The 26,205-nt window shown below is 44.1% G+C and overlaps 1 protein-coding gene across 6 annotated transcripts in view; it reads left to right on the forward strand.

Moving 5' to 3' along the window:
- SNCAIP (synuclein alpha interacting protein) overlaps nucleotides 1-26,205 on the forward strand; it is a 164,109-nt gene extending 137,904 nt beyond the window's left edge. For 5 of the 6 annotated variants that reach the window (XM_047874532.1, XM_047874548.1, XM_047874539.1 and 2 more), the window contains exons 7-12: nucleotides 698-823; nucleotides 5,659-5,828; nucleotides 11,689-11,781; nucleotides 12,327-13,395; nucleotides 14,682-14,752; nucleotides 25,642-26,205. In XM_047874532.1, the coding sequence (XP_047730488.1) occupies nucleotides 698-823; nucleotides 5,659-5,828; nucleotides 11,689-11,781; nucleotides 12,327-13,395; nucleotides 14,682-14,752; nucleotides 25,642-25,726 (1,614 nt within the window). In that variant the 3' untranslated portion in view covers nucleotides 25,727-26,205. The remainder of the gene's footprint in view (nucleotides 1-697; nucleotides 824-5,658; nucleotides 5,829-11,688; nucleotides 11,782-12,326; nucleotides 13,396-14,681; nucleotides 14,753-25,641) is intronic. The other variant, XM_047874574.1, reaches the window with a different exon arrangement.

The raw sequence follows: 26,205 nt of genomic DNA on the forward strand, positions 1-26,205 counted from the left end.
TGGCAACACACTGAGCACTCTGTGTCTTTGCTCTTGAAAGGTTGTGCTCAGACATTGGGTGAATAACGCAGAATAAGGGAAACCTTTACCTTTAAAACCCCACCAACATTTGGTCAGAAAAATCCAAAAGGTCCTGGTTTTATTTTGGTGAGGTTCTTCTGCTTAAGCAACTTAAGCTGTTGCCTCTCTCTGACAGCCTGTTGATTGCAAGAGGTCTGGGATTAGGAAGGCATGGTTGAAGCATTATCAACTTCAAAGGATAAGTTGCTTATCTCAGTGTCTGAGGTTTTATAATATTCTTGAACCCTAAAGACGGTGTAACAAAATAACACGGACGTTGCCTTGGCATCAAAAGACTTCGATTTTGGCCCTCACTTTGGATCTGTCTAGGTGTGTGACTTTGAGGAGGTACTCAAATTTCTACAAATCAGTTTTCCATCTCTAGTGGATGTCAGTGCAACAAGAAAGTTTCTGACATAACTTCCTGCTCTTAAGAGTCTCTGAGCGTTCCTCTTACGTTGACTCGAGTCAGAGAGAAGCATGGATTTTCAGTTCAGAATGAATGGGTATTTTCTGCTGATAGGGTCAACCTGGTGGTATGTAAGCTTCCCAAGTTAGAAGTTTTGCTTGCCTCTGTGTTTTACTTTAGACTTATGACATGATATTCCATTAATTGCAACTGTCTGTGTGTTTATAGGAAAAAATTCTTCTTTGGCTTCTTCAGTTTATGCAAGAACAGGGCATCTCGCTGGATGAAGTGGACCAAGATGGCAACAGTGCCGTCCACGTAGCCTCACAGCATGGCTACCTCGGGTGCATACAGGTACGCAGGCTCTGCTGCTTTGAAGAGAGAAATGAGTTTATCGAGGAATGAAACAAAAAAAACTGACGTTTTGTTTACTGGAAGAAATATGTGAGTGAAGTCAGCTTTTTTCATTATAGTCGATAATAAGGAATTAAGTAGATATAGTTGTATTTCCAGAAATCCACACAAATGTTGGCTTAAAGAGTCCTAGAAGTTTCTCCTTGAGTGTTGAAGGCTGTTGAAAGGGACTAGAGACAGAGGGCTGTGGTTTGCCCCCTTGCTCTGGGGCAGGACTGAGCTTCTCAAATGCCGTCAGAAAGGCCCAGAATTGATTACAGGGAGGCCTCCGGAGGGCCATTGCTCCCCTCAGCCCTCAGGCAGGCCAGGCAGGGTCTTGGTTGGCCAGCCACTCTACCCAACAGCCTCAGGAGGCCTCATCCATGTAGCCCTACATGCCTCACAAGTATTATGGTCTATGTGTGCAAAGGTGTACAAAGGCTGGGGAGCAGAGCCACTGGAGAGGTGAGGAGGCTCTTCTCCCTGCCCCCCAGCCACCTGAGAGAGGATCCAGGAGGGCTGCTTAGAGCACCTAGAGTTCCCACAAGAAGAGGAGTCGGAATCTTCCCCTCAGCCGAACGCTCTGTTGCAGGAACCTGAGCCAAACCCAGTGCCGCCATTGTAATAACACATGGCTGAAAGCCCAGTGAGGGTCCTCAGAAGTTTGGGGCATGTGTGCATGTAAAACCAGATAAACCCCTTTTCTTAAAAAATGCTAAGGCCCTGAGTGATAAAGCAAAGAGAGACAGTAACCAACGAGAAAGGGGGGTGACCCTGTGAGGGAAGGAGAGGCTTTGCATTGGAAACAAAGTTTGAATTTGGCCGGGAATTTGATGTATGAAGGCGTAATTACCAGAGTCAGACCATTCACCCCATTCATATCGTGGACAATGACCCAGCATCTTTGGATGTGTTACCACATCTTCTTGAAATGTAAGAAAGCTCCCTCCTGACTGGCAGCATATGACTGAAGGCTGTGATTAAAGAAAGTTCACAATGAGTTCACAACATTCAGAATAAGCTCGGCGCGTAGAACAGCTCTAAGGAAGCCCCGGTCTTTTTTTTTTTTTATTTATTTACCTTATTACACGTTGTTTCTTTTATTGCAACTCAATGTGCTGATTTAACAGGAACTTATTGATGTCCTACTGTGTGCAGGGCAGGTTGTCACCAAAAGACAAAATCTGATGGAGTGCCTGGGTGGCTCAGTCTGTTAAGTGTCTGACTTGGGCTCAGGTCACGATCTCAGAGTTCATGAGTTACAGTCCCACATCGGGCTCTCTGCTGTCAGCATGGGGCCCCCTGCAGATCTTCTGCCCCCGTCTCTCTCTGCCCCTACCCCTTTCTCTCTCTAAATGAATAAATAAATACATACATATATACATACATAAATTAGAGAGAGAGAGAGAGAGAGAGAGAGAGAGAGAGAGAAAATTCGGGCACTGAGAACCAGTCGCTTATGAAGGTAGAAGGGACTCTACTCTGGAAATGACAGGAGACGATCTGGAAAAGCTGTCAGTGTGAAAGGCAAGAGGTTCATAAAAGCAAAAGGCAGAGGTAACAGCACAACACTTTCTGGAGCGTCCGCTCTTTGGAGAGCAATGTTGAAAGGAAGTATTCCGAGTGTGTGGAAGTTTCCCCACTAATGTTGGCAAAGTGTGCATCTTCTCATTTAAGGTGCCACACTGCAAAAGCAGTGATAAGAAATGAGAGCAAAGAGAAAAATTTAAATTACTCCCAGGATCTCTGGGAGATGAAAGGACTGTAGCAGGACTTTTTTGTGGAGGAAAACAATAATTGAATAAAAACCAAAACCTTCAATTTTTCCATTTAACAAAACCCTCAAATATTTAATCATCTTGAACTTCTTTCATCAGCTAATAAGTGACCGACAGCCAAAGAAAACCAGCTGATATCACTAATTCTGTTTGGGATCTTGGTTATTTTTCTTTTATATGTGAACAGAGGCTGTCTGTGCTTTTAGGCCATTCATCTCTCCACTTAACACAAATGATGTTTTTGGCACTAGATACCGTGGCTGTGGAAACTTGGATAATCTTGGAAGCGGGTCTGTCCACTGGGTGTGAGATTTAAAAGGGGGGAAAAAAAAGATACAGAGAAACTGAGGGTAGGCCGGGGTCGGGGACGATTGCAAGGGCCCTTTTGAGGTGAGGTGGAGACTGAGTATGGAAAACTGCAGAGGCCAGAGGCTGGGGGTCAAGGGAGTGGTAACAGCAGGTGTTTACAGGGATGCCCTGGGAGGGCTGCAGGAGCTCAGGGCCGAGGTGATCTGCCTGCCACTTCTGTCAGGCTGGCGGCAGTGGCTTCGGGGCACATCGGCCTTTCGTGGTGAGTGACCAGAAGGCTCCGAACCGTTAAACCAGGAGGCTCCAAAGTTCCTCATGACCCCTCAGTGTAAGCCATCTAGGAATTTGAAAACCACAGGTATTTCGGGGCGCCTGGGTGGCTCAGTTGGTCAAGTGTCCAATTTCGGCAAAGGTCATGATCTCATGGTTCATGGGTTCGAGCCCCGCATGGGGCTCTGTGCTGACAGCTCAGAGCCTGGAGCCTGCTTCGGATTCTGTGTCTCCTTCTCTCTCTGCCCCTCCCCCAATCATTCTCTCTCTCTCTCTCTCTCTCTCTCTGTCTCTCTCAAAAATAAATGAATGTTAAAATTTTTTTTTTTAAATCACAGGTGTTTCTTTTGGAAGCAATAGTACCTTTGACTCATATAAATCCAGAGATACATTTCTTCTTGATAGTGTCAAAGACTATGTCAGATTGTGGCAGTTGACTAATACTGATGGTACAGCTTTTCTAATGTCACCACAGTATAAATAGAAAAAAAGTTTGATTTTTTTTTTAAGGTTTATTTATTTGCGGGGTGCCCGGGTGGCTCAGTCTGTTGAGTGACCGACTGGCTCAGGTCATGATCTCATGGTTTGTGAGTTCAAACCCCGCATCGGGCTCTGTGCTAACAGCTCAGAGCCTGGAGCCTGCTTCGGATTCTATGTCTCCCCCTCCTCTTCGTGCTCTGTCTCTGTCTCTCTCTCTCTCTCTCAAAAATAAACAAACGTTAAAAAAAATTTTAAGAAAAAGTTTATTTATTTGCGAGAAGGGGTGGGGGACAGACGGCAGGGGGAGAGAATCCCAAGCAGGATCTGCGTTGTCAGCACAGAGCCTGATGCGACGCTGGGTCTCATGAACCCGTGACATCATGACCTGAGCTGAATTCAGGAGTCAGACACTCACCCGATGGAGCCACCCAGGCACCCTGATTTTTTTTTTTTTATTACTGGTGTCAACCATGGTCCATCAAGTCTCTCTTCTTTACTAATGATGACCTTGGCCGGGTTCCATAACTTTCTGCTTGCTTGCGACGTAACATTGCTCCAAACCAGTTTAAAATCTCAATCTTCTATACTCTGGTTTCTCTTCAGATGGCATAAATCTTTCGCCTTTTAAAATCTCAGTCTTCTGATTCAAAGTATTCTGCTCTCCAACCCAGATTAGACTCAGGGTTCAAGGGACTTGGCCAGGAGACAGAGGCATGATTGGCTTTGTACACCCGTCTCCTATCCCTTCCCCCTATTCCTATTCTCCTCTCTCTTCTGGGCTCAGTGTTGGAGACAAGGAAGAGATAGGAGAGAAAAGTCAACTGACTCTTTTCTTAACGTCAGAGGTCATGGCACTCTCCCTGAAAGCTGTCGTTGCTTCTTTGGCTCACTGCGGTTGGCCACTAATGTCCTCTGTGGCAGCCTTCAGATGCTGACCCTCTGCTGGGCTTGGTGGGTGAGGCCTCTCTGGAGCCTCTCCACTGATACCTGACGGGAGACATCTGGCCCTAGCATCACATCCTTGTCCCCCATACACTTCCCTCTGCCTGTGTAACACCTCCCTGCTCTTGCTGCTGGAGAACCCTCTCCTTCTCTAAGTGGCATGATAGCCAGCTCACCGCAAGCCCCCTTCTGTAACGTCTGCTCAATTGATGGGTCATGTTCTTGCCCAACACGTGATGGGAGTGTGGGTTGCTTCACAGCCCCTCCAGATCATTTTTCTCGAGTTCTTTTTCTTTCTGCTGCGGTCGGCTCAGCCACAGATCACGCCTGCTTCCCAAGCAAATAGGAACAGGTAAACAAAATTCCACTCTGTCCTCTTTACATGCATCCCCAACTCCTTAGAAAAAAAATTGTATTTATTTTTGAGAGCGAGAGAGACAGAGCATGAACGGGGCAGGGGCAGAGAGAAAGGGAGACACAGAATCCGAAGCAGGCTCCAGGCTCTGAGCTGTCAGCACAGAGCCCGATGCGGGGCTCGAACTCACAGACCGGACCACGAGATCATAACCGAGCCACCCAGGCACCCCTCACATCCCCAACTTTATGGGCCCACACACTGAAAGGGACAGAGCAGCTCATCACTGCCTCTCCCTGCTCAGGAGGTAGCCTCCTGGGGACAGAATCAGGCCCGCCCCTTACAGCTCCTTGGAGGCTCGGTGGGATCCGAAGCAGTGACATTGGCTCTCAATGTCATTGAGAGCTCTCAATGACATGGGCTCTGCTGCACTTTTGTAGGCTCTGGGGAAAGTGATAGCAGCTCCTGCAACCTCTCGAGAACCTCTCTTTTGCGTGTCATGGTCCCCCCTCGCCTGCTACCCCAGCCTGCTCTGGGCTCCCGTAACTGGTTTGGGACTAACAGGAAAAGTTCCATTCGCCTTTCTGTTACAGTCCTATGAAAAAACAAAAATGCTGCAGGGGAGGTCTTGGAATGACACGTGCCTTTGCATTTTCTGACAGACATTGGTTGAATATGGAGCAAATGTCACCATGCACAACCACGCCGGGGAGAAGCCCTCCCAGAGCGCCGAGCGCCATGGGCACACCCTGTGCTCCCGGTACCTGGTGGTGGTGGAGACCTGCATGTCGCTGGCCTCTCAGGTGGTGAAGCTGACCAAGCAGCTGAAGGAGTAAGTGACCCATTCTTGCCGTGACCACCGAGACTGGCTTGTCATCACTTCGCTTAGGTTTGAGCCAGGTGCTTTGGCTGTAGCAGTCTCATGCTGGTTGAACAGGGAATTCCTAGCCTTCCTCTCTTGGCTTTTCTTCTTCTGTCCCAGGTCTTCCCGGCCAGCACCCGTGCCGCAGGTACCAGAGGCAAATTGACGTTTAAACAACCAGTGCAGAGCAAACTTCCTAAGCAGGGAACGTAAGGTGTGTGGGATGACAGACGGGCTCTCTCTGCGTGCGTATCTCCGGGGCCAACTTCTTAGCGGTCATAGAAAGAACACACAGGCAGCGTCCCCAGACTCCTGTCCTTTACGTGCTAGGAAATCATTAAGTGCCTGAGAGAGAAAAACAAAAAACAAAAAAAGCAAAAAACTAGAGATAGACCCATTTCCCAGCTTTGCAAAAGAAAAATGTATATTTGAGGAATTACAGACAGATGATCTGGCAACCATCACCAGTAAATTTATTAGAAAAATTAAGCAGACGATTCGTGACTCTTCAGAACACAGAAGAGTGTTCGGTCAGCATGATGTTACTTAAAAGCTTCTTGGTCTAGACGGAGTGAGTTCTGTTCTCGCCAAGATTATCTAACGGCTACCCACTGCTTACCTAGACGTCAGGAACCATTTGTGGGAGGTTGTCAGGATAAGCGTGAAGAGAGGGGAACAGTGGAGAAGCTGTCAGGTAGGTCTCTAGCAGGATGAAGATCAAGGTGCTGACAGCACTTTAGAGGATTAAGGTCAGACTTTGGGAAACACCAGCCGAATGACAGTTACCGTACTGGGGAGGGAATCACTAAAAATCGGAATCAGCATTCAGAGTCATGTTGACAGATTAGGAGGATGAACCCTAAAAATTAAATGTTAGAAGCAAAATACGAAGTGTTTTAAATTATTTTTAAAAACCTTCTTTTTCCCAGTTGAAAAGAGATGTATGGTGGATGGCAGGCCTTACCTGATTACAGGTGTAACCAGGCCACAGTCTGGTACATCCCCGGACCCTCCAGCTCTTCTCTAAGCTTGGCAAAACCTTGGTCTCCCTACTTCCCCCGCTCTTGTCTCAGAGGCCAGGTCTCTCTGTACCCTCCTAACCTCCCTACTAGAATGCCCTCTTTAATGAAAACCCAGTTAGGTTTTCACTGGAAACAGGACTTAAAAATTGAGGATGTTTGTTGGGATGAGCGCTGGGTATTGTATTATATGTAAGTGATGAATCCCTGGGTTCTATTCCTGAAGGCATTGTTACACAGTATGTAAGTGAAGTTGAATTGAAATAAGTAAATTTTAAATTTTTTTTTTAACGTTTATTTATTTTTGAGACAGAGAGAGACAAAGGATGAATGGGGGAGGGTCAGAGAGAGGGAGACACAGAATCCGAAACAGGCTCCAGGCTCTGAGCTGTCAGCACAGAGCCCGACGCGGGGCTCGAACTCACGGACTGCGAGATCATGACCTGAGCCGAAGTTGGCCGCCCAACCAACTGAGCCACCCAGGCGCCCCAGAAATAAGTAAATTTTAAAGATTAAAAAAAATGTTTCTTGTATGTATTTTGAGAGAGGAAAAAAAAAAGAGCATGAGCAGGGGAGGGGCAGAGAGGGAGAGAGGGTATCCCAGGCAGGCTCCCTGCCATCAGCGCAGAGCCTGACTCCGGATTTTGTTACAAACTGTGAGATGACCTGAGCTGAAATCAAGAGCCAGACGCTTAGCCAACTGAGCCACCCAGGTGCCCCTAAAAGGTAAATTTTAAAAAGAAATAAAATAAAAATTATAATGGGAAGAATAAAGCAAAATTAAACATTAAAGGGGTTCCCTCCAAGTATCCTCTGCCCAGTTACACAAATCTCCCCAGGGGGAGGGAGCAAAGTGAGCTTTTTTTTTTTTTTTTTTTTTTTAATTTTTTTTTTTTCAACGTTTATTTATTTTTGGGACAGAGAGAGATAGAGCATGAACGGGGGAGGGGCAGAGAGAGAGGGAGACACAGAATCAGAAACAGGCTCCAGGCTCTGAGCCATCAGCCCAGAGCCTGACGCGGGGCTCGAACTCACGAACCGCGAGATCGTGACCTGGCTGAAGTCGGACGCTTAACCGACTGTGCCACCCAGGCGCCCCTCAAAGTGAGCTTTAAGAACTTCTTGCAACTGAGGGGAAAATGCCCACAAACTCACAACTCAGTAAGTTACATTTCCATAGCGAACATCCTTGTACACATGTCTTTAGGTACATGTGTAGGTATTTCTAAAGCTAAGCTCCTAGAAATGCAATTGTTAGAACACAGGGCATAAGTATTTAAAATGTGGATAGGGGCGCCTGGGTGGCGCAGTCGGTTAAGTGTCCGACTTCAGCCAGGTCACGATCTCACGGTCCGTGAGTTCGAGCCCCGCGTCAGGCTCTGGGCTGATGGCTCAGAGCCTGGAGCCTGTTTCCGATTCTGTGTCTCCTTCTCTCTGTGCCCCTCCCCTGTTCATGCTCTGTCTCTCTCTGTCCCAAAAATAAATAAACGTTGAAAAAAAAAATTTTAAATGTGGATAGATGCTGCCTAATATCCTTCCAGAAATATTGTAGCAATATCCCTGCCCCCCAGTAGAGTATTGGGGGGGGCGGGCGCCATTCAGAGGAGCTTTCAAATAATCCAGTAGAATTTTTTTTTTCTAAAGATTCATACTCGGAAAGACCAAAAAACACGGTCCTCAGTCTCTATACCGTGGAGTTGTGAGCTTTTCATGAGCTATAATAGCCATTTTATTGGTGAGCAGTTCAAGGTCAGGGTCTTGGCTGCCTTCCCTGTTGATGGGCCTAGGATAAAATACACATGTATGCTAATAGATAACAGCTCTTCTGCTGTTTCCAAAGCTGAATGCTGTAGACAGTTATCGTTAGGCCAGTGACAAGATAAAATATGAGAAGTTATGTTGTAGACCCTGGTCTTTTACTTACCATGTTCCTCAGTGAGTTGGGTGAAACTAGAAGTGAAAAGGGAAGTCCACTTAGTCTAGCCACAGCACCCTATACCCTTCAAGCTCCAGGGCACCAACAACACAGAAAGGTGAAAAAGGAGGGTTGAAAAATAAGAGTTTTTCTAGTCCAAAATTTTGAGTGAGAGACAGTGCTGAATGCCTTTTCCTACTAGAATAACTTTACTAACTCTTTATCATTATAAAGATAATTACTATTTATTTATTTTTGTATTTATTTATTTTTTCAACGTTTATTTATTTTTGGGACAGAGAGAGACAGAGCATGAACGGGGGAGGGGCAGAGAGAGAGGGAGACACAGAATCGGAAACAGGCTCCAGGCTCCGAGCCATCAGCCCAGATCCTGACGCGGGGCTCGAACTCACAGACCGCGAGATCGTGACCTGGCTGAAGTCGGACGCTTAACCGACTGCGCCACCCAGGCGCCCCTAGATAATTACTATTTAAAAATGGCAACCTCCAGGGGTGCCTGGGTGGCTCAGTCAGTTAAGTGTCCGACTCTTGATTTTGGCTCAGGTCATGAGCTCATGGTCCATGAGTTCAAGGCCCACAGCGGGCCCTGTGCTGACGGCGTGGAACCTGCTTGGGTTCTGTCTCCCTCTCTCTCTTCCCCTCCCCTGCTGTCTTTTTATCTCTCTCTCTCTCAGAACAAGTAAATACAAAATTAAAAAAAAACATTTAAATGGCAACCTTCAGCTCTGTTAGAAGTCCTCATGTACAAGCCTAGGTCTCCCTGGTTGAATTATGTCCTGTCCTAAAAATAAAAGATAAATTGAAGTCCTAACCTCTAGTACCTCAGAATGTATGCCTGTTTGGAAATGGGGTCTTTATAGAAGGAATCAAGTTAAAATGATCTCACAAACCCTGAGATCATGACCCAAGCTGAAGTCGGATGCTTAACCAACTGAGCCACCCAGGCGCCCCTGCTGTCTCCTTCTTTAGACAATTAAATTTTCGGTAGGTGAGTCACAGAACGAGTGAGATAAACTGAGATCACAGACTTTTCATTTCTTAGGGATGAAATGTTAGGACTAAAACTGACCATGTCTGAAAAACAGAGTACTTGGGGAGATGGCAGGGTATCCTCGTGGTCTGATCTCACAGAACTAGGTTTAGGTGGCCAGTGGTTGTTGAGTATGTGCGGTGACACTCAGCAAGGAGAACGCTAGGCTTCCTCAAGCCTGTATCTAAAGTCTGGATGTCGTCATAAGAACACTTGTAATTCATTCATCTGGTTCCACACCCTGGCCCATGAGAGAGTCTACCATTTTTGATGCTACCTGTATTCATTTTCTACTCCTATAAGAAATCAACACACACCTAATGGCTTAAAACAACACAAATTCATCTTGCAACTCTGTAGGTCTGAAACCCGGAATGGGTCTCCAGATTAAAATTGAGTTGTCTGCAGGATATGTTGCTTTCTGGAGGCTCTAGAATGAGAGTCCGCTTGCAGAATCAGTTCCTTGTGGTCGTAGGACCAAGGTTCCCTTCTTTTGCTGGTTGTCAGCTGAGGGTCACCGCCAGCACCTAGAGGCCGCTGCATTCCTTGGCTCCTGGCCCCTTCCTTCCTCTTCAGAGCCAGCACTCACAGATGGAGTCCTCACACTGAGTGCATCTGACCTCATCTTCCTCCTCCTCACTGTTAAAGACATGTGGTTGGATGGCATAACCAATAATAATAACCTAAGATAGCCTCCCTGGTTTCCTGTCAGCCAATAACAACCTTAATTCTATTTTGCCGAATAAGATAATGTATATTCTCACCTTCCAGGGATTAGAATCTGATGGCCATCCTTGGGGGGTGGTGGGTGGTCATAAAACGAATAAAGAGTTCAGTAAATACTGCTTATTCTTCTAAAGTCAGAATCAGTTGGATTTACTTTTTTCAAGTTTTCTAATTATGTTTTCTAAACAGATGTTCATTTCCGTCACCTGTGGCGTTTAACTGATTTTTCTTAAATTTAAAGCACGTTCTGATACCATTTAAAGTACATCTGCTTTTATGTCCAGAATAAATTGAGCGTTGCCATACCAGGTTTCCCTTTATGTAAGAAAATGCTAAGTTATTTCATTGTTTTTACCCCCTGTGGAAATAGTCTGCTTTTGTTGCTCTTATTCTGCTCTTTTCTGATCACTGCATTAATACAATTACTTTAAAGATTTAAACAGTGTGGAAAGAGTAAATAATACATATAAGTATGATATAAGCATATATGTTATAAGTAAAGATTTAAACAATGTGGAAAGAGTAAATAATCCATATATGATATAAGCATATATGTTATAAGTAATATATATTTTATATACAGAGAGGGATTTCTTAAAAATGTTTCTTTTATATTTCTCTCATATAAAGAAATTTATATTTATATTTATATTCTTTTCTGTTTCTTAAAATATAAAAAAAAATTATACTACACCCACTATTTTTATAACTTCCTTTTTTACTTAATATATGTATGTATATATATGTATATGTATTTCTATATCTATATGTATCTACTTTATACGTAAACGAGGGAAACTTTTTCTATGTCATGGCTACTGGAATAGATCATCATTTTTAATAGCTGCCTCTATGGAAGCAACTAAATTATTCACTGAGTCTTATTGATGAGCATTTAGGCTACTTAGAGTTTCTTGCTAATGTGAATAATAAGCATCCTTTTGGGTAATTGTGTCCTTCGAAGATTTCTGCACGGTAAGGACGAAGGACATGTGTATTTGTAAGGCTTTGGGATTTATTGCAATTTATTGCAAATTATCATGACAAAATTTATACCTACTCACTTATAGTAGTGGCCATGTATCAGAGAGCTTATGTGTCTCGCTTCACTTTTCCCAGACAGACAATGGAACGTGTCACACTGCAGAACCAGCTCCAACAACTTCTAGAAGCCCAGAAATCAGAGGGCAAGTCCCTCCTTTCCTCACCCAGGTAATACCAGGAACATTAATGGTTAGAGTTCTTAGGTGTCTTTAGTCTCTGAGCCTTCTTTTGGACTTTAAGAAGACAAAAACAGAACATATTTTATGTTTATAAAGAGGAGTAAATATGAGACGTTACAGGGGGAAAACACCCTGGACCTGATGTCAGAAGACCCGGATTCATCTCTGGTTCTGCCATTTCTTCATTCTCTGACTACAGAAAAGTCACAGTCAGATTCCTTCATTTCTTCACCTGTGAAATGGGAATAAGGATACGTAGGTGTATAAGGTTGGTGAAGATGAGAATAATGAATGCAGTTGGCACAACATTGATGTGTAAACAGTAAAACAGTAGACAGATCTCTCGTCATAGCGTTAGGTAGGAGGCCCACTACACTGTGGTCATGGTTACCACTCTGGAGTTATTTGGAGATTGATGACCACAGACATTAAGTGATTTTTCTTATTCCAGTCCTGTCGATCTGTAAGTCGTTAGTGGCAGTGGAGGCAATCAGTGATAGGAGATCACCTCATATGTTCTTCATCATCTTTCAGTTCGCCATCCTCCCCCGCTTCCAGAAGGTCCCAGTGGAAATCTCCAGATGCGGATGATGAGTCTGTAGCCAAGAGCAAAACCGGGGTCCAAGAGGGGATTCAGGTGCTCGGAAGCCTGGCGGCATCCAGCCGGGCCAGGGCCAAAGCAAAAGATGAAGATTCTGACAAAATCCTCCGCCAGTTACTGGGGAAGGATATCTCAGAGAGTGTCTGCACCCAGGAAAAGCTGTCCTTGGAATTCCAGGATGCTCAGGCTTCTTCTAGAAACTCAAAGAAGATCCCTGCAGACAAGAGGGAGCTGAAGTTGGCTCGGCTGAGGCAGCTGATGCAGCGGTCCCTGAGTGAGTCCGACACCGATTCCAACACCTCTGAGGACCCCAAGAGCACACCCGTGAGGAAGGCCGACAGGCCCAGACCGCAGCCCATCGTGGGAAGTGTGGAGAGTGTGGACAGCGCAGAAAGCCTGCACCTGATGATCAAGAAACACACGTTGGCATCAGGACGCAGGTTTCCTTTTGGTATCAAAGCCTCCAAATCTCTAGACGGCCATAGCCCATCTCCCACCTCCGAGAGCAGCGAACCCGACTTGGAATCCCAGTGTCCCACCTCAGGGACCACTCCCCCAAGCCAGCCCTCCGGAGACCCTACTCAGCCCAGCCCTGACAGCACCGCCACCCAGAAAGTGGCCATGAGCCCCAAGAGTGCCCTCAAGTCTCCGTCTTCCAAGCGCCGGACATCTCAGAACTTAAAACTCCGAGTTACCTTTGAGGAGCCCGTGGTCCAGATGGAGCAAGCTAGCCTCGAGCCCACTGGGGAGAAGGACAGAGATAAGGGCAGGACCCCCCAGAGGACCTCTACGGGTAGCGAATCGGGGGATCAACTGAAAAGGCCTTTTGGAACCTTCCGGTCTATCATGGAGACGCTCAGTGGCAACCAGAACAATAATAACAATTACCAGGCAGCCAACCAGCTGAAGACCTCCACACTGCCGTTAACCTCACTTGGAAGGAAGACAACAGATGCCAAGAGAAGTCCCGTGAGCTCTGCTAGCAAAGGAAAGAATAAGGCGGTGAGTGCCTTTTGGAGAATATCCCATTTCTTGCCTGTGAATTCACTGTGCTGTTCCTAACACTACAGATTGCTGACCTTTGCCACCTTGAGGGAATCCCCAGAAAATTCCAAAGGGATGCATGGGCAGCTAAGTCCATGTGTTCTTTAAGGAGATATGTCATATTAAAGTATATACGCTTTGCTCTTCCTTGGAAAATATGCTGAAAGAGAAAGATGAAAGAAATCACAGGAGGTTATACTCTGGTCCCCCAGTTTCCCAAAATAGTTTCATCCTTGAGTGTTAGGAGTCCTAAACTGGAAGGCATTTCTGCAATCGATGTGAAATCAGGCCCTTCCTTGGCACAGATTCTGCCTCAGGAAGAGTTTGTTCTCCTCATCTGACCGGATAGTTTATCCTCAAGCCCCATTAAAGAGCGCATAAATAGAAACTCTATTTCCAAAGACTTAACTACTCCACTTTGGAATGACCTTTGAAATGAATACACCACAGGGACCTCCACGTTGGCGTTTTTTGATACTCGCCCCTGCGTGTTGATCAGGCTGCCATAGCAGTCTGAAGCACTTGGCAGTACATAAGGGACGGCAGAGTGTGGCGGGAACTATATCTTATAATTGCATTTACTAGAAAACCGGGGACTATAATCTGTGGTTTAAAACTGGTGAATGGGAGATATGAATGTCTTTGTAGGCTGTAGGCGATGTGTCCTGTATGCTCTGCACGTGCCATGCCATCCAAAAAATGGTACAGTAGCCAAAATGCAAAATGCTGAGGGGTAGAAGGACCTAGAATATCCATCCTGCGATCTAGAGAGTCACAGCCTGCATAATTGATAATTTGCCATATGGTAAAATTCCATTACAGTGCAGTTGAAGAACTGTCCAGATTCCTTTTGCAATACTAAAATCGAGTTTCAGTTAGTATCTAATTAATTGAACACCGATTTTAGCTATACGTTGATTTCGAACGTCAGTTGCCTTTGTTGCAAAGGACTTCCTCACATGTATATTTCCGCGAGAAAAGTCACACCCCTGCCCCGAAGCCCAGCCCTTTTGGGCTTCGTATGCCCAAACTTACCTTGCTCAAATAAGACTTTCCCGAGTAACTTAATGGGTTCTGTCACTCAGGAGTAAGAGAAGGATCCAACCAGCTCCCCGTGCCCCTCGAAGTATGTATGAAGCTTGCGTCCACTAATCTGCCTCCTGCATGCTTCCTGTTTATCGAGACGCGTGCATGTGCCGAGCTCGTTGCATGTTTTCAGATGATGTCTGATTGCACCTCTCTAGGAGATGTACGGCAGCTGCGTCACCCTTTCCTCTAACACGCTGACCGAAGAGCCTCTGCGTAACCGTGCACGGTACGTGGTGCTAGCGGGTGCCTTGCGCAGCAGGGCCACGCCTTTGCTTTCAGTTGCATGACCTTGTAAATTACGGTACCAGAGCACCCTTAGCAGGAGCCGAAAGGAAGAAGAAAATGCCACCTTTCCCCCCGCAAGTAGAAGCAGCCAGTCTTATAAGATGGGCCTTAGGAAGGGAAACAGTGCCCTATTGGAGGGGCTTTGATCCAGCCGCAGAGAGCGGAGGAATCTACTCAGCTTACAGACGCCCTGTGTCTCCCAGTTGACTTTGGCTTTCAGGCTTTGTTTTAATGGAGTCAAGTACCAAGTAAGTCTAGAAATTAAACTTCCTGTCACGGGTGGAATGAGCCCATCTCTGATCAGAATCAGCACTGCGAAGCAGTAGTGAGGTTTGGTTTCATCGCTGATCCCTCAGGCTGAAAGCGTCATCACCGTGCTTGGGAGAAACAGGGCCCTGCCATTCTGAGATTGCGCTAGCTTAACACTCGGAACCGCCGCACCCATCAGTGAGCCAGTCTGTGAGCCCACCAGTGACACAGGGGTCTTTCTCAAACAAAATGTTTACGGTCCAAAGTGCATGGGCTGTGCACCTAAAAGGATCATGTCCGAAGGTCCCCGGCGGCTCAGGCACTTCCCTGGGCCAAGTCCTTCTGCATCAGGACTTTATTTCCTCCCGAGGGAATGCGCACCACTTCCTGACAAAGCAGGAAATGGAAAAGGAGAGTGGTCCAGGGTGAGTGCATGTAACCAGTGCCCTGTGACTGGCTTCTCTCGGAAGTAACCCCCAAATTCATCAGAAGGAAGACTATCGCTTGTAAATCACTCAAACTTAATTTAATTTAATGACTTAAATTAAAGGAACACAATGGCACCTCCTCCAGCACCCTTCCCAAACCCTCCACAATGTTTTGGTGAATGTATGCCTGTTTCTACGTATAATGATAAACACACACGAATAGGGGTGTGTTTGTTGTTGTGAGGGTAAATTTCAGGTCAGAATACCAAGGTGCAAGAAATGTCGTTCTCCTTCCCCCCCCCCACTTTAAATCAAATGTAATCAGGCTGGAAGAAAGGTAAATCCCCATCATTTCAGGGAGTGCCCCTAGGGGTGTCACTAAGTCAGTGTATTGAAGGAAGCACCTTGGAGCTTGGGTATTAACTGGTCACCACCATTCAGTTTGGGTCAGACTCGTATGTTGCCTGAGTCTGGGCTGCTTCTGTCCACAATGGAGCAGGGAATCGTGGCCAGTGCTGAGCACCCATTGCTTACTGGCTTTTTTTTCTTTTCCTCTCAACCCATCTTCCCCACTCCTATACCCTTCTCAGTCCCATATGATGTCCAGTGTGTCTTCTGGTGCCTGGAAAATTCTGCTTTTGTCATTAAACAGAAGTCACCAACGATACCCTCAGGAAAGGCAGCACAAAGACTTGGCAAACTCTTGGGAGAGAGAAGGAGAACATCTCTCCTCTCTTACAGGTTCCTCCAGTGCCTGGAAACAAGACAGTTGGTATCACAGTAGAACCATCCTGCCAGAAATATTTCATCCTGTCTTTTCACAAGCAAAGGAGCAAAGCTGAGCAGTCTTCTATACTATAATTATAAAAACGCCTGGGTGGCTCAGTTGGTTATGTGTCTGACTCTTGATTTTGGCTCCAGTCATGATCTCACAATCTGTGAGTTCAAGCCCCGCATCGGGCTCTCTGTCAGCACAGAGCCTGCCTCAGATCTTCTCTCTCCCTCTCTATCTACCCCTCCCCCGCTTGCATATGCAAAATAAATAAAAACATTGAAAGAAAAAAATCAGAGCACAAACGAGGTTTTAGGGCTACTCAGCTGTCTGACACTAGGGTAACACTTTTGTACTCCGTTTAAGAAACAGTCCTTCAGAAGGTTCAGTCTTGAACCTCAAATTCACTGGCTTTACATATTATCAGAGCTTGAGTGCGGTGATCAGCAGAAACCCCAAAATAAAAATATTCAGTGTATTTTATTAAGTAAGCATCCCTTACTGACCCCTTCCCCTCCCTACCTTATAAATTAAACTCTCCTCTGTCATGGTTGCAATTTAGCATGTGTTCCGTAGAAAGTGAAAACTCACCAGTTTGCTCAGGCTGGAGAGGAGAGGTTTCTGTGACTCACTCATAATTACAGAGGCAGAGAGAACAAGGCCGGAGTTCACTCCTTAGATAAAGTAAGTATGGATAGCTGTAGTTGAAATGAAGCTTCCTCAGAGAAATGAAATAGCATGAGATTGTGAGCATGAAAAACACCTAAGTGACTCTAATGCTTGCTCCATTTTGCCTTGGGGGCCATAGAAAGAACATCCCACAGAAGGACACAATATGGAAAGAAACCCAAGTGTTCATCCATCAGGGACGCCTTCAAATCTTGGCCCAAGAGTTTGCTTGAAGGCTAAATGACTCCTCTCGGGTAGCAGGGATTCCCCAGGATTATATAACTTTGGAAACCACTGGGGGTCATTGGGTTGGAGTTGGTTCCAAACATTATGCCCCTGAACAGCCCTATTGCTGTGTCCCCGGAGAAAGAGTGGGGGCAGTGAGACCTAGTTCCAGGCAGATGCTGGAACCACATTTTAGTTCCCAAGAAACATCTGTTTTTCCTGGTAAGAGAAAAATACGGGCAATAAATGCATTTTAAAGAATATCACCTCTGTATGGTAGTTCTGTTTACTATTTATTTTTCTGAATTGGTCACAGCTTGAGAGCAAAAAATCTAAATTTCTTTTCAATGTCCTTTAAAAGTAGATTCAACTCCATTACTTTGGACAGCTTTCCCAGTGTGTTTTCAACTGCAGAGGATGGCTTTGTTTATAACAAGCAGATTTATCTTTACTTTTCCTTATAAAGGACAAGCTGGTTTTGAGTTATTACAACTCCAAGGGAATGTTTGCAATTATTTGTCTTAAAATGCCAATAAGACATTCATTTCCCAGACTTTAAGTCCATGTGAGACCTGTAACACAGGAAGTGAGATTTGATTCCAGCTACCAATAGGCAGACAGCATTATCCCCTGGCCGCCATCAGTCACACCCCCTGTGACCACAGTGACATTGTGGCCTGGAACCCTAGTCGTAGCACCAGCACGAGAGCAGACTTGTTAAAAAAACATTAAGTAATGAACACCATTAGTGTTCATTTTACTGCCAAGGAATTAGCCACACCGGGAATTACACATCCAGAACCAAGAGCTGGTATCAGATATTTTGCATCGATGTCAGCGTTGTTCGATAGCCACTTCAGCTTGAGAGGTGTATTTGGCCTGAGCTGATGTGAGGCGTGGCAGTGGTCATCTGCCGTGCCCAGAAGGAGGTCAGAGTTCAGGGAACTCACCCCCGCCAGCGCGTGTGCACGCACGCACACACACGTGTATGTCCTTAGTGTCAGGGTATCATGCTAAACAGAAAAATGAACAAAGATGTGGAAGCCATTGGAAAAGGAGAGGTGAGGCCCCGGCGTAAGGCTGTCCCAAGTACAGCGTACCCTCAGCCCCACTGACGAGCCCTTCCAGAGCCATGACAGACAGATGCAGTCAGCACAAAAAAGGAATCCCTGATCCTGCTGAGTAAATACACCCTTGCCGTAGTCTCTCTGAATACAGTAAATTAACCACATTCTAATCTTGTCTTGAATTTTTTAGCGTAAAGTATTTACTTTTAACCCATATGCTTTTTTAAGGATTCTTGAAGGGATGTTTCTGTAATTACTCAGTCATTGTTGCGTTACCATACTCTCTGATACATGTTGACTGCAGAGTTCTAGAATGACTTCCCCAGGGCAGACAGAGTCTTAACCAATGTAACAGTTCAGAAAAGTTGGTTCAAGCGCTAATACTAAAAGGGGATTTAGTAGTTAGAGACATTAGCAATATTATTGCTCAAAAACTGTACTTTCCACTTCTAAGCCCTGATCTGAAGTGTGTGTTCTTTCTTTTTTTTTTTTTAAGTTTATTTGGAGAAAGAGAGAAAGAGACAGAGAGAGAAAGCATGCAGGAGGGGCACAGAGAGAGAGAGGGAGAGTAAATCCCAAGCAGGCTTCACACTTCCAGCACAGAGCCTGATGCGGGGCTTGAACCCACCCACCATGGGATCAGACACCCCACCGACTAAGCCACCCGGGCACTCCAGTGTGTGTTCATTCCTAATATACTAACTCTGGGACCTAGAGCCAGTCCATCAGTAGGAATTGATAGCAGGCCCCTGAGGTGCTTTCCTCAGCCCCAGAAACCCCTAGAACCCACCTGGTCAGCTTCCCCTTCACTCCTCTTCATGAATCCCCAGGTTCTGTGTTCCCTGCACAACTCACCCTGCACCCACCGTCACCTTTGCTTCCGTAGAGTTCTTATTAGTTTCAGAGGGAAAACCCTTATTTCATACTGAAGCTTTGTCCCTGTGACTTGGAGGAGAGAGAAGACCCCAATCTTGAACATTTCTCTAAGGGAAGGTTCTCCTTCGTATAGGCCACAGTACTGCACTGTCATTGGCTGTTGCATAGTACAGTTGGGTGTGTATGGAAAAATACCCATGTGTGGGGAATAGTTAAAATGATCTGACCTTCCCAGTGTCTCAGCACAACTTAGCAAACTTTTTATAAAAGCTGCAAGAGTTCCCAAGGATGACCAGAGCATGATTCACAAATGGAGGTTTTTTTTTTAATTTTTTAAATTTTTTTAAGTTAATTTTTTTTTTGAGAGAGAGAGCACATTGAGGATGGGGAGAGGGGGGGGGGGTAGAAAGAGAGGGAGAGAGAGAGGAGAGAGAGAATCCCAAGCAGGTTCCACACTGTCAGCACAGAGCCCAGCAGGGGGCTCGATCCCACGACAGTGAGATCATGACCCGAGTCGAAACCAAGAGTCAGACGCTTAACCGACTGAGCCACTCGGGCGCCCCAAAGTTTCTTTTCATATGCCCCATATACTCACTGGGAAAGGAAAAGGCACATTCCACCACAGGAAGACAGTGAAACCTAGTTTAGTCTCAAAGCCTGATGAGACCTAGAAAAAGCTATTGCAGCTAAGATCCCATGTTCAATCCCTCTGCCCTTGGAAGGCAGGAAATGAGCATGTGGAACAGCCGTGAACTATAAGTAGGAGGGTACAGAGGGAACACCTGCCTTCAAACCCAAAATCACCCCACCTGAAATACATTTTTCCAGCATGTGAATTCTTGGATAAATGTAATCACAAAATTTAAGAACAAGCAACTCCCTTCTCCCACATCCACCCTCCTTTCCTCACCTCCCTCCAGGGTCCAGGTTTGAACTGTGTAATGTTCTGTTAGTGTCATATTTGCACCACCTCGGCCACCACGGGGTGTCTCCAGTGGGGAGCCTCAGTGGCTCAGTCGATTAAGCTTCCAAGTCGTAATCTCAGCTCAGGTCAAGATCTCATGTTCCTGAGATCGAGCCCTGCATAGTGCTCTACACTGGCAGCACGGAGCCTGCTTGGGATTCTCTCCCTCGCTCTCTCTCTGCCCTTCCCCTGTTATCTCTCTCTCTCTCTCTCTCTCTCTCAAAAATAAATGTATAAACAACAACAACAAAAGAGCAGTGCCTGTTTATCAACTCTTAGTAAGGCTGGAGTTTCAGAGAAGCAGCAATCTGTTTGAGGCTTAAAAGTACCAGACTTTACCAGACAACTTCCAGTACCTTCACCAAGCTTCCCTGCTCCAACCATAGTCCTTTGGGATTTTCCTTCCCACACTGAGAACAGTGCAGATACATTACCGAATGCCACAGCCTTGGTTTGCCAGTGCACTCACTGCAACGTCTTTAGCAAACAGCCACGCATTTTGCTGTGCCAGCACGAGGCAATGCTGCCTTTATAAAAGAGATCAGGGTCCAGAGACAATTAACAGAGGACACGGTTAAAACACCAGTAGACTCCGTAAAACGTACACAGTGCTTGACAGCCTCCCCATATTGCCATCTTTACCCCCAGTGTCTGGCTCAGTGCCTCGCACACGCTAGCAACCTCCTAAACATTTGGCGAGAGGGAGAGTGGAGAAAGCTAAAGAGGGAAAAAGAGAAATAATAAGGACTGAGCCCATCACCCCACAGAAAGAATGGTGTCCTCTGTAAAAACCTAGGCCTTTTGATTACAACCCACCTACCTACAGTGAGTTTTAGTGTGGGTGTTTTAAGGGCAGGTTTTCATTCTTTGAACCAGAATCCCACCTTTTAGTGGGTGGGATTTCTAGATTTGCTCTCGGTGAAGTTCTAAAGGAGATCACAAAAAGTTACAAAGTCTCCCTGTTTTGGTGATCAGTGAAAATGTAATGCATGCCCGTGGGCCATTTTTGACTAATCCTGTAAGTAAATTGCTGTCTGGTCACCATGGGCTATGGAAATATGGAATCCAGGCCTGGATGAATCAGCAAGTTAGATTACTTGAAAAGCTGTTACTTAAATTTAAGCCTTTCTTCTTTCCAATTTTGGTCACTGAGAATGCGATTTCATATCCAAAAAATGAAATCAAGGAACAGCAAATTATCTGAATAATTCATGCTAGAATTACCCAAACACTTTTGTTCTTTTGAATACTGGTAATTCAGGACTAGGTAATTGAAGGATGCAGAGAGGCTTGAATTATCCTGATATTATTCAAATAAATGCCTCAAATTAACATTTTACTTGCTCTAGAGTCAGCCCTGTTCATGCTGGGTTTTGTCCCATGGAAAGTGTTCTTTTTTAGTATTTTATGACCACCGCACCCCTCGTATTAAAGCAGAAACACTTTGTTAATGTCTAAATGATGATATTATCTTTAGACTATAACCTAAGCCTTCTTTTTCACTTTCATTTATTTTTCATTTAATTTTTTGTTGAACTGCTCTAGGTACATACAATAGTCATACTAGCATTATAACAAAAACTAGCTGTCCTCCGCCCAACCTACCATGTCCTGTTCCCACTTTCCTGAATCAGTCATTTGGCTTTCCTTCAGATGTATTCTCTCGTATCCTGTACGGCTAAATCACATGCTCCTACAGGTTTTCAATTTTAGATATTCTCTCTGTTACATATTGGCATTCTACTATAGAAGGTAAAAATGACAGCTAACAGTTACAAAGCATTATATGACTGTTGTAACCTTCACAACAACACAATATGGTAGATACTAGTATTATCAGATTTTGCAGGTTGGAAACCAAGGCACAGAGAGATTATGTATCTTGTCCAAGTTTATACAGTAAGGATAATAAATTGTGGAGCCAGGATTCCAAAACTCAGTATTCTCCATGATGAACCAAACTTGTCTGTCTCTATTTCAGCACCCAACACTGCCCCCCACCCAACACACACACACATACACACACACACACACACACACACACACACACACCCCTACCTACATCCTCTTGCCACCATTAATATAGTTGGGATTAAATATATCTTTGAGATTAAATCAGTATTTGGTGTTTATTATTACTGTGGCTATCTAAGTACGATTCACAGTGAATGCATGCAGTATGCTATATGGTATTCCCTTTCTAGTTATAACATTACATTTTCTGAGGAGAAAATAATTTGGACTTCTTAGTTTCCAATTCATTTATTAACATTTTTCTGGAGACAGAAATCTTCTTTCAGTGCATTCAGACGAATCAGGCGTCTCTCAGTTTGTTCATAGAGACAACCTCTTTCCTCCTGCCCTACTCTGGAGTGCTGCTATCTGGCAGTGCTATACAGCTGCCTTCCCGGAGTTTCCCATATACATCATTCTGGGAATTTCTTTTGCTTCTCTCCTGTCTAGAGCCCTATTTCCTGAATCTGTCCTTTCTCATTTTTGGTGTATGCTCTTGTTTTGGTAAACAGATCTCCTTCTTCCTAGGGAGGTGGATGCTAAATTTGTTGAGACTCTGCCTGTCTGATAATATCTTCAGTTTGCTCTCATACTGGATTAGGTGTGTTTGGCTGGGTATAGAATTTTAGATAGGAAATTATTTTCCCACAGAATCTTGAACACATTGTTTCCTTTTCTTCTTTTTTCTAATGTGTCTGTTGAGAAGCTCCATTTCTAATTGCTAATCCCTTGGAAGTTATTACGATTTTCTCTTTATTTCCCAGTGTTATGATTTCTTGTTACTTTGTCATGATTCTATTTTCATTCCTGACCTGTGGCACTTGGAAGGCTTTTTCAGTCTTGAAACCTATATGCTTCAATTCTGGGAAATGTTTTTATACGCTGTCTTTGAATGTTTTCTACATTGTAATTTCTCTGTTCACTCTTTCTAGAAATCTTATTATTGTAATGCTGGACACACTGAGTCAACCCTCAGGTCTTTATCTTTATCCATACTTTATCTTTATCCATCCTTTTTATCTTTACCCATACTTTTGCTTTTTCTAGTTCTTTCTAAGGTATTTATTGACCTGTACCTTCCAATCTTTCTAAATTTTTTTTATTTTTGCTGTAATAGTGTTAATTTCTAATAGTACCTTATTGGTTTTCTCTTTGTTTCCTCTTTATAGCATTATACATGCAAGACTTACTTAAATTGTGCAATCAAATATAAATGTATATTTTTGTCTTTTCTTCCTTTTTGCAAAAAAGGTGGCAAGCGATAAACACAGTTTTGTCTCTTGCTTTTTCTCACCTGACACATTAAAGTTCTTTATGTATTCATGTATAAAGAGTTTCTTTATTCTTTTATATAGCCACATATTATTTCATTGTATGAATGTACTATTTTTAACCCTTCATTTTATTGACATTCTGGTCATCTCCTTTTGACTTATAGCAGCTCTTTATATTTTATGTATTAGAAAGACTAACCCATTGTAATATGAATTGCAAACATTTTCTCGGTTTTTCTTTTCTTGTTAAAAATGTTTAAAGTTCTCATTGTCTCCCTATGTTATCTCTGTTAACTTTGACTTCCATTTTTCTGTTTATTTTGGTCCCTGTCTTCCATAGTAGCACTTTACTCAAATGTCTGATGATTCCTAACTCATTTATATTAAAGAACAAAACAGTAAAGCTGAATAGAAGCTCTGATTTTATGGGCGAGGCTCTCTGACTGGTAGATGTTGCTTCATATACACACTGGCAAGGACTAGGCTCTTTTTTTGTGAAAATCCTGAAGTGGCAGTATTTGTAGGTCTTTTCTCTTGGCCAGTTGATTTATCAAGCTAAGGCAACTACAGTCTCCTGGTAGAGTCAGTAACCTGAGTGCCAAGAATCCATGAGTCAGACCAATAGGAGACGGGGTTGAGAATTCTATTCTCACTTTCTCACTGAGGGAAATGTTCATTTAATCTCATGGTTTCCACCCCCTTCAGCTGAATTCAGAGTCTCTCTGGTTCATGCCTTGCAAATTGTAACCTCCAGTCTTCCTTCACATTGGGAAAGGGACAGTCACCTGGCCGCATTGGGTTGGAGAGGTAATCTGGGATATGAACTATTACTGCCACAGATTTTTCAAATCAACCTCCCACTCTCAGCACCCACTCAGCACCCACTGTCGCCAATCAATTTGTTGGGTTCCCTGACTGAAAGTTTAGATTTCTGCGTCTTCTCCTCTACTAAATCAATTCCACAGGTCCATCAACCTTCCTGTTTCTGAAAGTGTTGGTATTTTGTCTGTTATCATCTCCTCGCTCACTTCCCTCATTCGTTGAGATTTATACCTTTTTTTTATTTCTTTACTTTCCTTTTAGCATTGTTTTGTAAGAAAGGGGTGGCAAATGAGTGTATTTAATCCACCGTGTTTAATTGGAAGTCCCTCGGACATCCTTTAATCAGCCAGGGTTTTTTTTCCATTTCTTCCCTTTCTTGTCTTTGGAAATGCTCCAAAGTTCTGTTTAGGGGCACCTGGCTGGCTAAGTCGGTAGAGCAGGTGACCCTTGATCTCAGGGTTTTAAGTTCAAGCCCCCTGTTGGGTATAGAGTTTACTTAGAAACAAAATCTTTCTTTAAAAAAAGTTATATTCAGACAAATAAATAAAGTAAGAATTAGAACTTTCAGATGGTGATGAGGATCAAATATTTCCTAGAACCCTGAGAGTAGACTACATGGTCTTTGTAAGCGAGCACATTTCTGAGGCCGTAAAACTCCACCTCGGGTTCTCATCCACATATGTCCTCATGTTAGGAAGTAGCATTCCCAGAAACACTGTTTTTGTCTGATGTACCAACAAGAGGGAATTTATTAATATGTAGGCTACCCACCTTCAGGAGAGAACTCTTCTCTGGAAGATTCTTATACCTAGAGTGTGAGTAATATCTCATGAAAATGAATGCATCTACCTAGAGGGAAATTCACTTAGGGAACAGAACTGTTCCAGGGCTTGCCTTGTCCTTCTTCCCATAGGCTCACTAAGTATCAATTATTGATGGGAAAACAGCATTGCTGCTCCCTAGTTTCTTCTTTTTCCCCTAGACTTACCTACTTAGGGTCTTCCAACATGCTGCTACTCAGTAGTCACATCCCCTTAGCATCTTCTTTATATGATTAAGGTTCAAGCTTTTTGGAGATTCAAGATATCACCAGGGAATCCATGTCAATCAGCTAGAAACAGCTCTTGTTTCCACTCGACCAGCATTACTATGCTTATTATCTTATTTGACTCTGATAAAAATTCACTGGACTAGAATTGTGCCTGGATTCCAGTCAGCATGCTTGAGAAATTACTTCCAGAACTGAATTAAAAGTGTTCAATAAATATGCGTTATTACATGACTATAGCTTTTATTGTTTAAAGAGTGGTTTATATGAAAAGAAAATAATTTGCCTACTGGAATGAAGTGTTCTTCAGTGTGGTTTGTATGAGGATAATTTCCATTTTTGGTGAGCTGTTTAGTGGTGTTGTCTTGTAACTTGACCACAATTTTATCTAATTCTGGCCTTTATGGTTTCTCTTCTGCTTAGGCATAATGACATCAACAGAAAAATGAAGAAATCCTACAGCATAAAGCACATTGCTGAGCCAGAGTCAAATGAACTCTTCTTGTAAATCACTTTTTTATTATCTCTCATTGCTGCCCTTGGGACACCGTTTGGAAGTTTCTGGACTATCCACTATGGAAATAGAATCATGAGAACAATGCCTCACCAGCAGAAGAACAATATCAGGATGCCTTAAATTTATAGTAGTAGACTCTATAATACACATTTTGGGGTGATATTTGTATATATAACTTGTTTCTAAAGAGATGCTGTTTAAAAGCATGATCGGGCAAACGTTATGTTGTTTTGAGCGTGGATTGGTTCAACCTGCCCACACAACGTCCACCAAGCCACCGGTACCATCTTTTATTTCATCCATTGCATGGGTGTTTGCTAATGTTGATTGAACATTCTTTTTCCAGTAAAATGGGCAGTTTGGCTCAGCTCCTCAGTGAGACCAGGTCAGTGGTACTGTTTTCTGTCAAGAGCGTTTTTTCTGTCATTTTCTACTTTTTGTATAAAGGAAATAAAACAATGTTAACAGCA

The sequence above is a fragment of the Prionailurus viverrinus genome, chromosome A1, assembly GCF_022837055.1.
Source record: "Prionailurus viverrinus isolate Anna chromosome A1, UM_Priviv_1.0, whole genome shotgun sequence".
Lineage (NCBI taxonomy): Eukaryota > Metazoa > Chordata > Mammalia > Carnivora > Felidae > Prionailurus > Prionailurus viverrinus.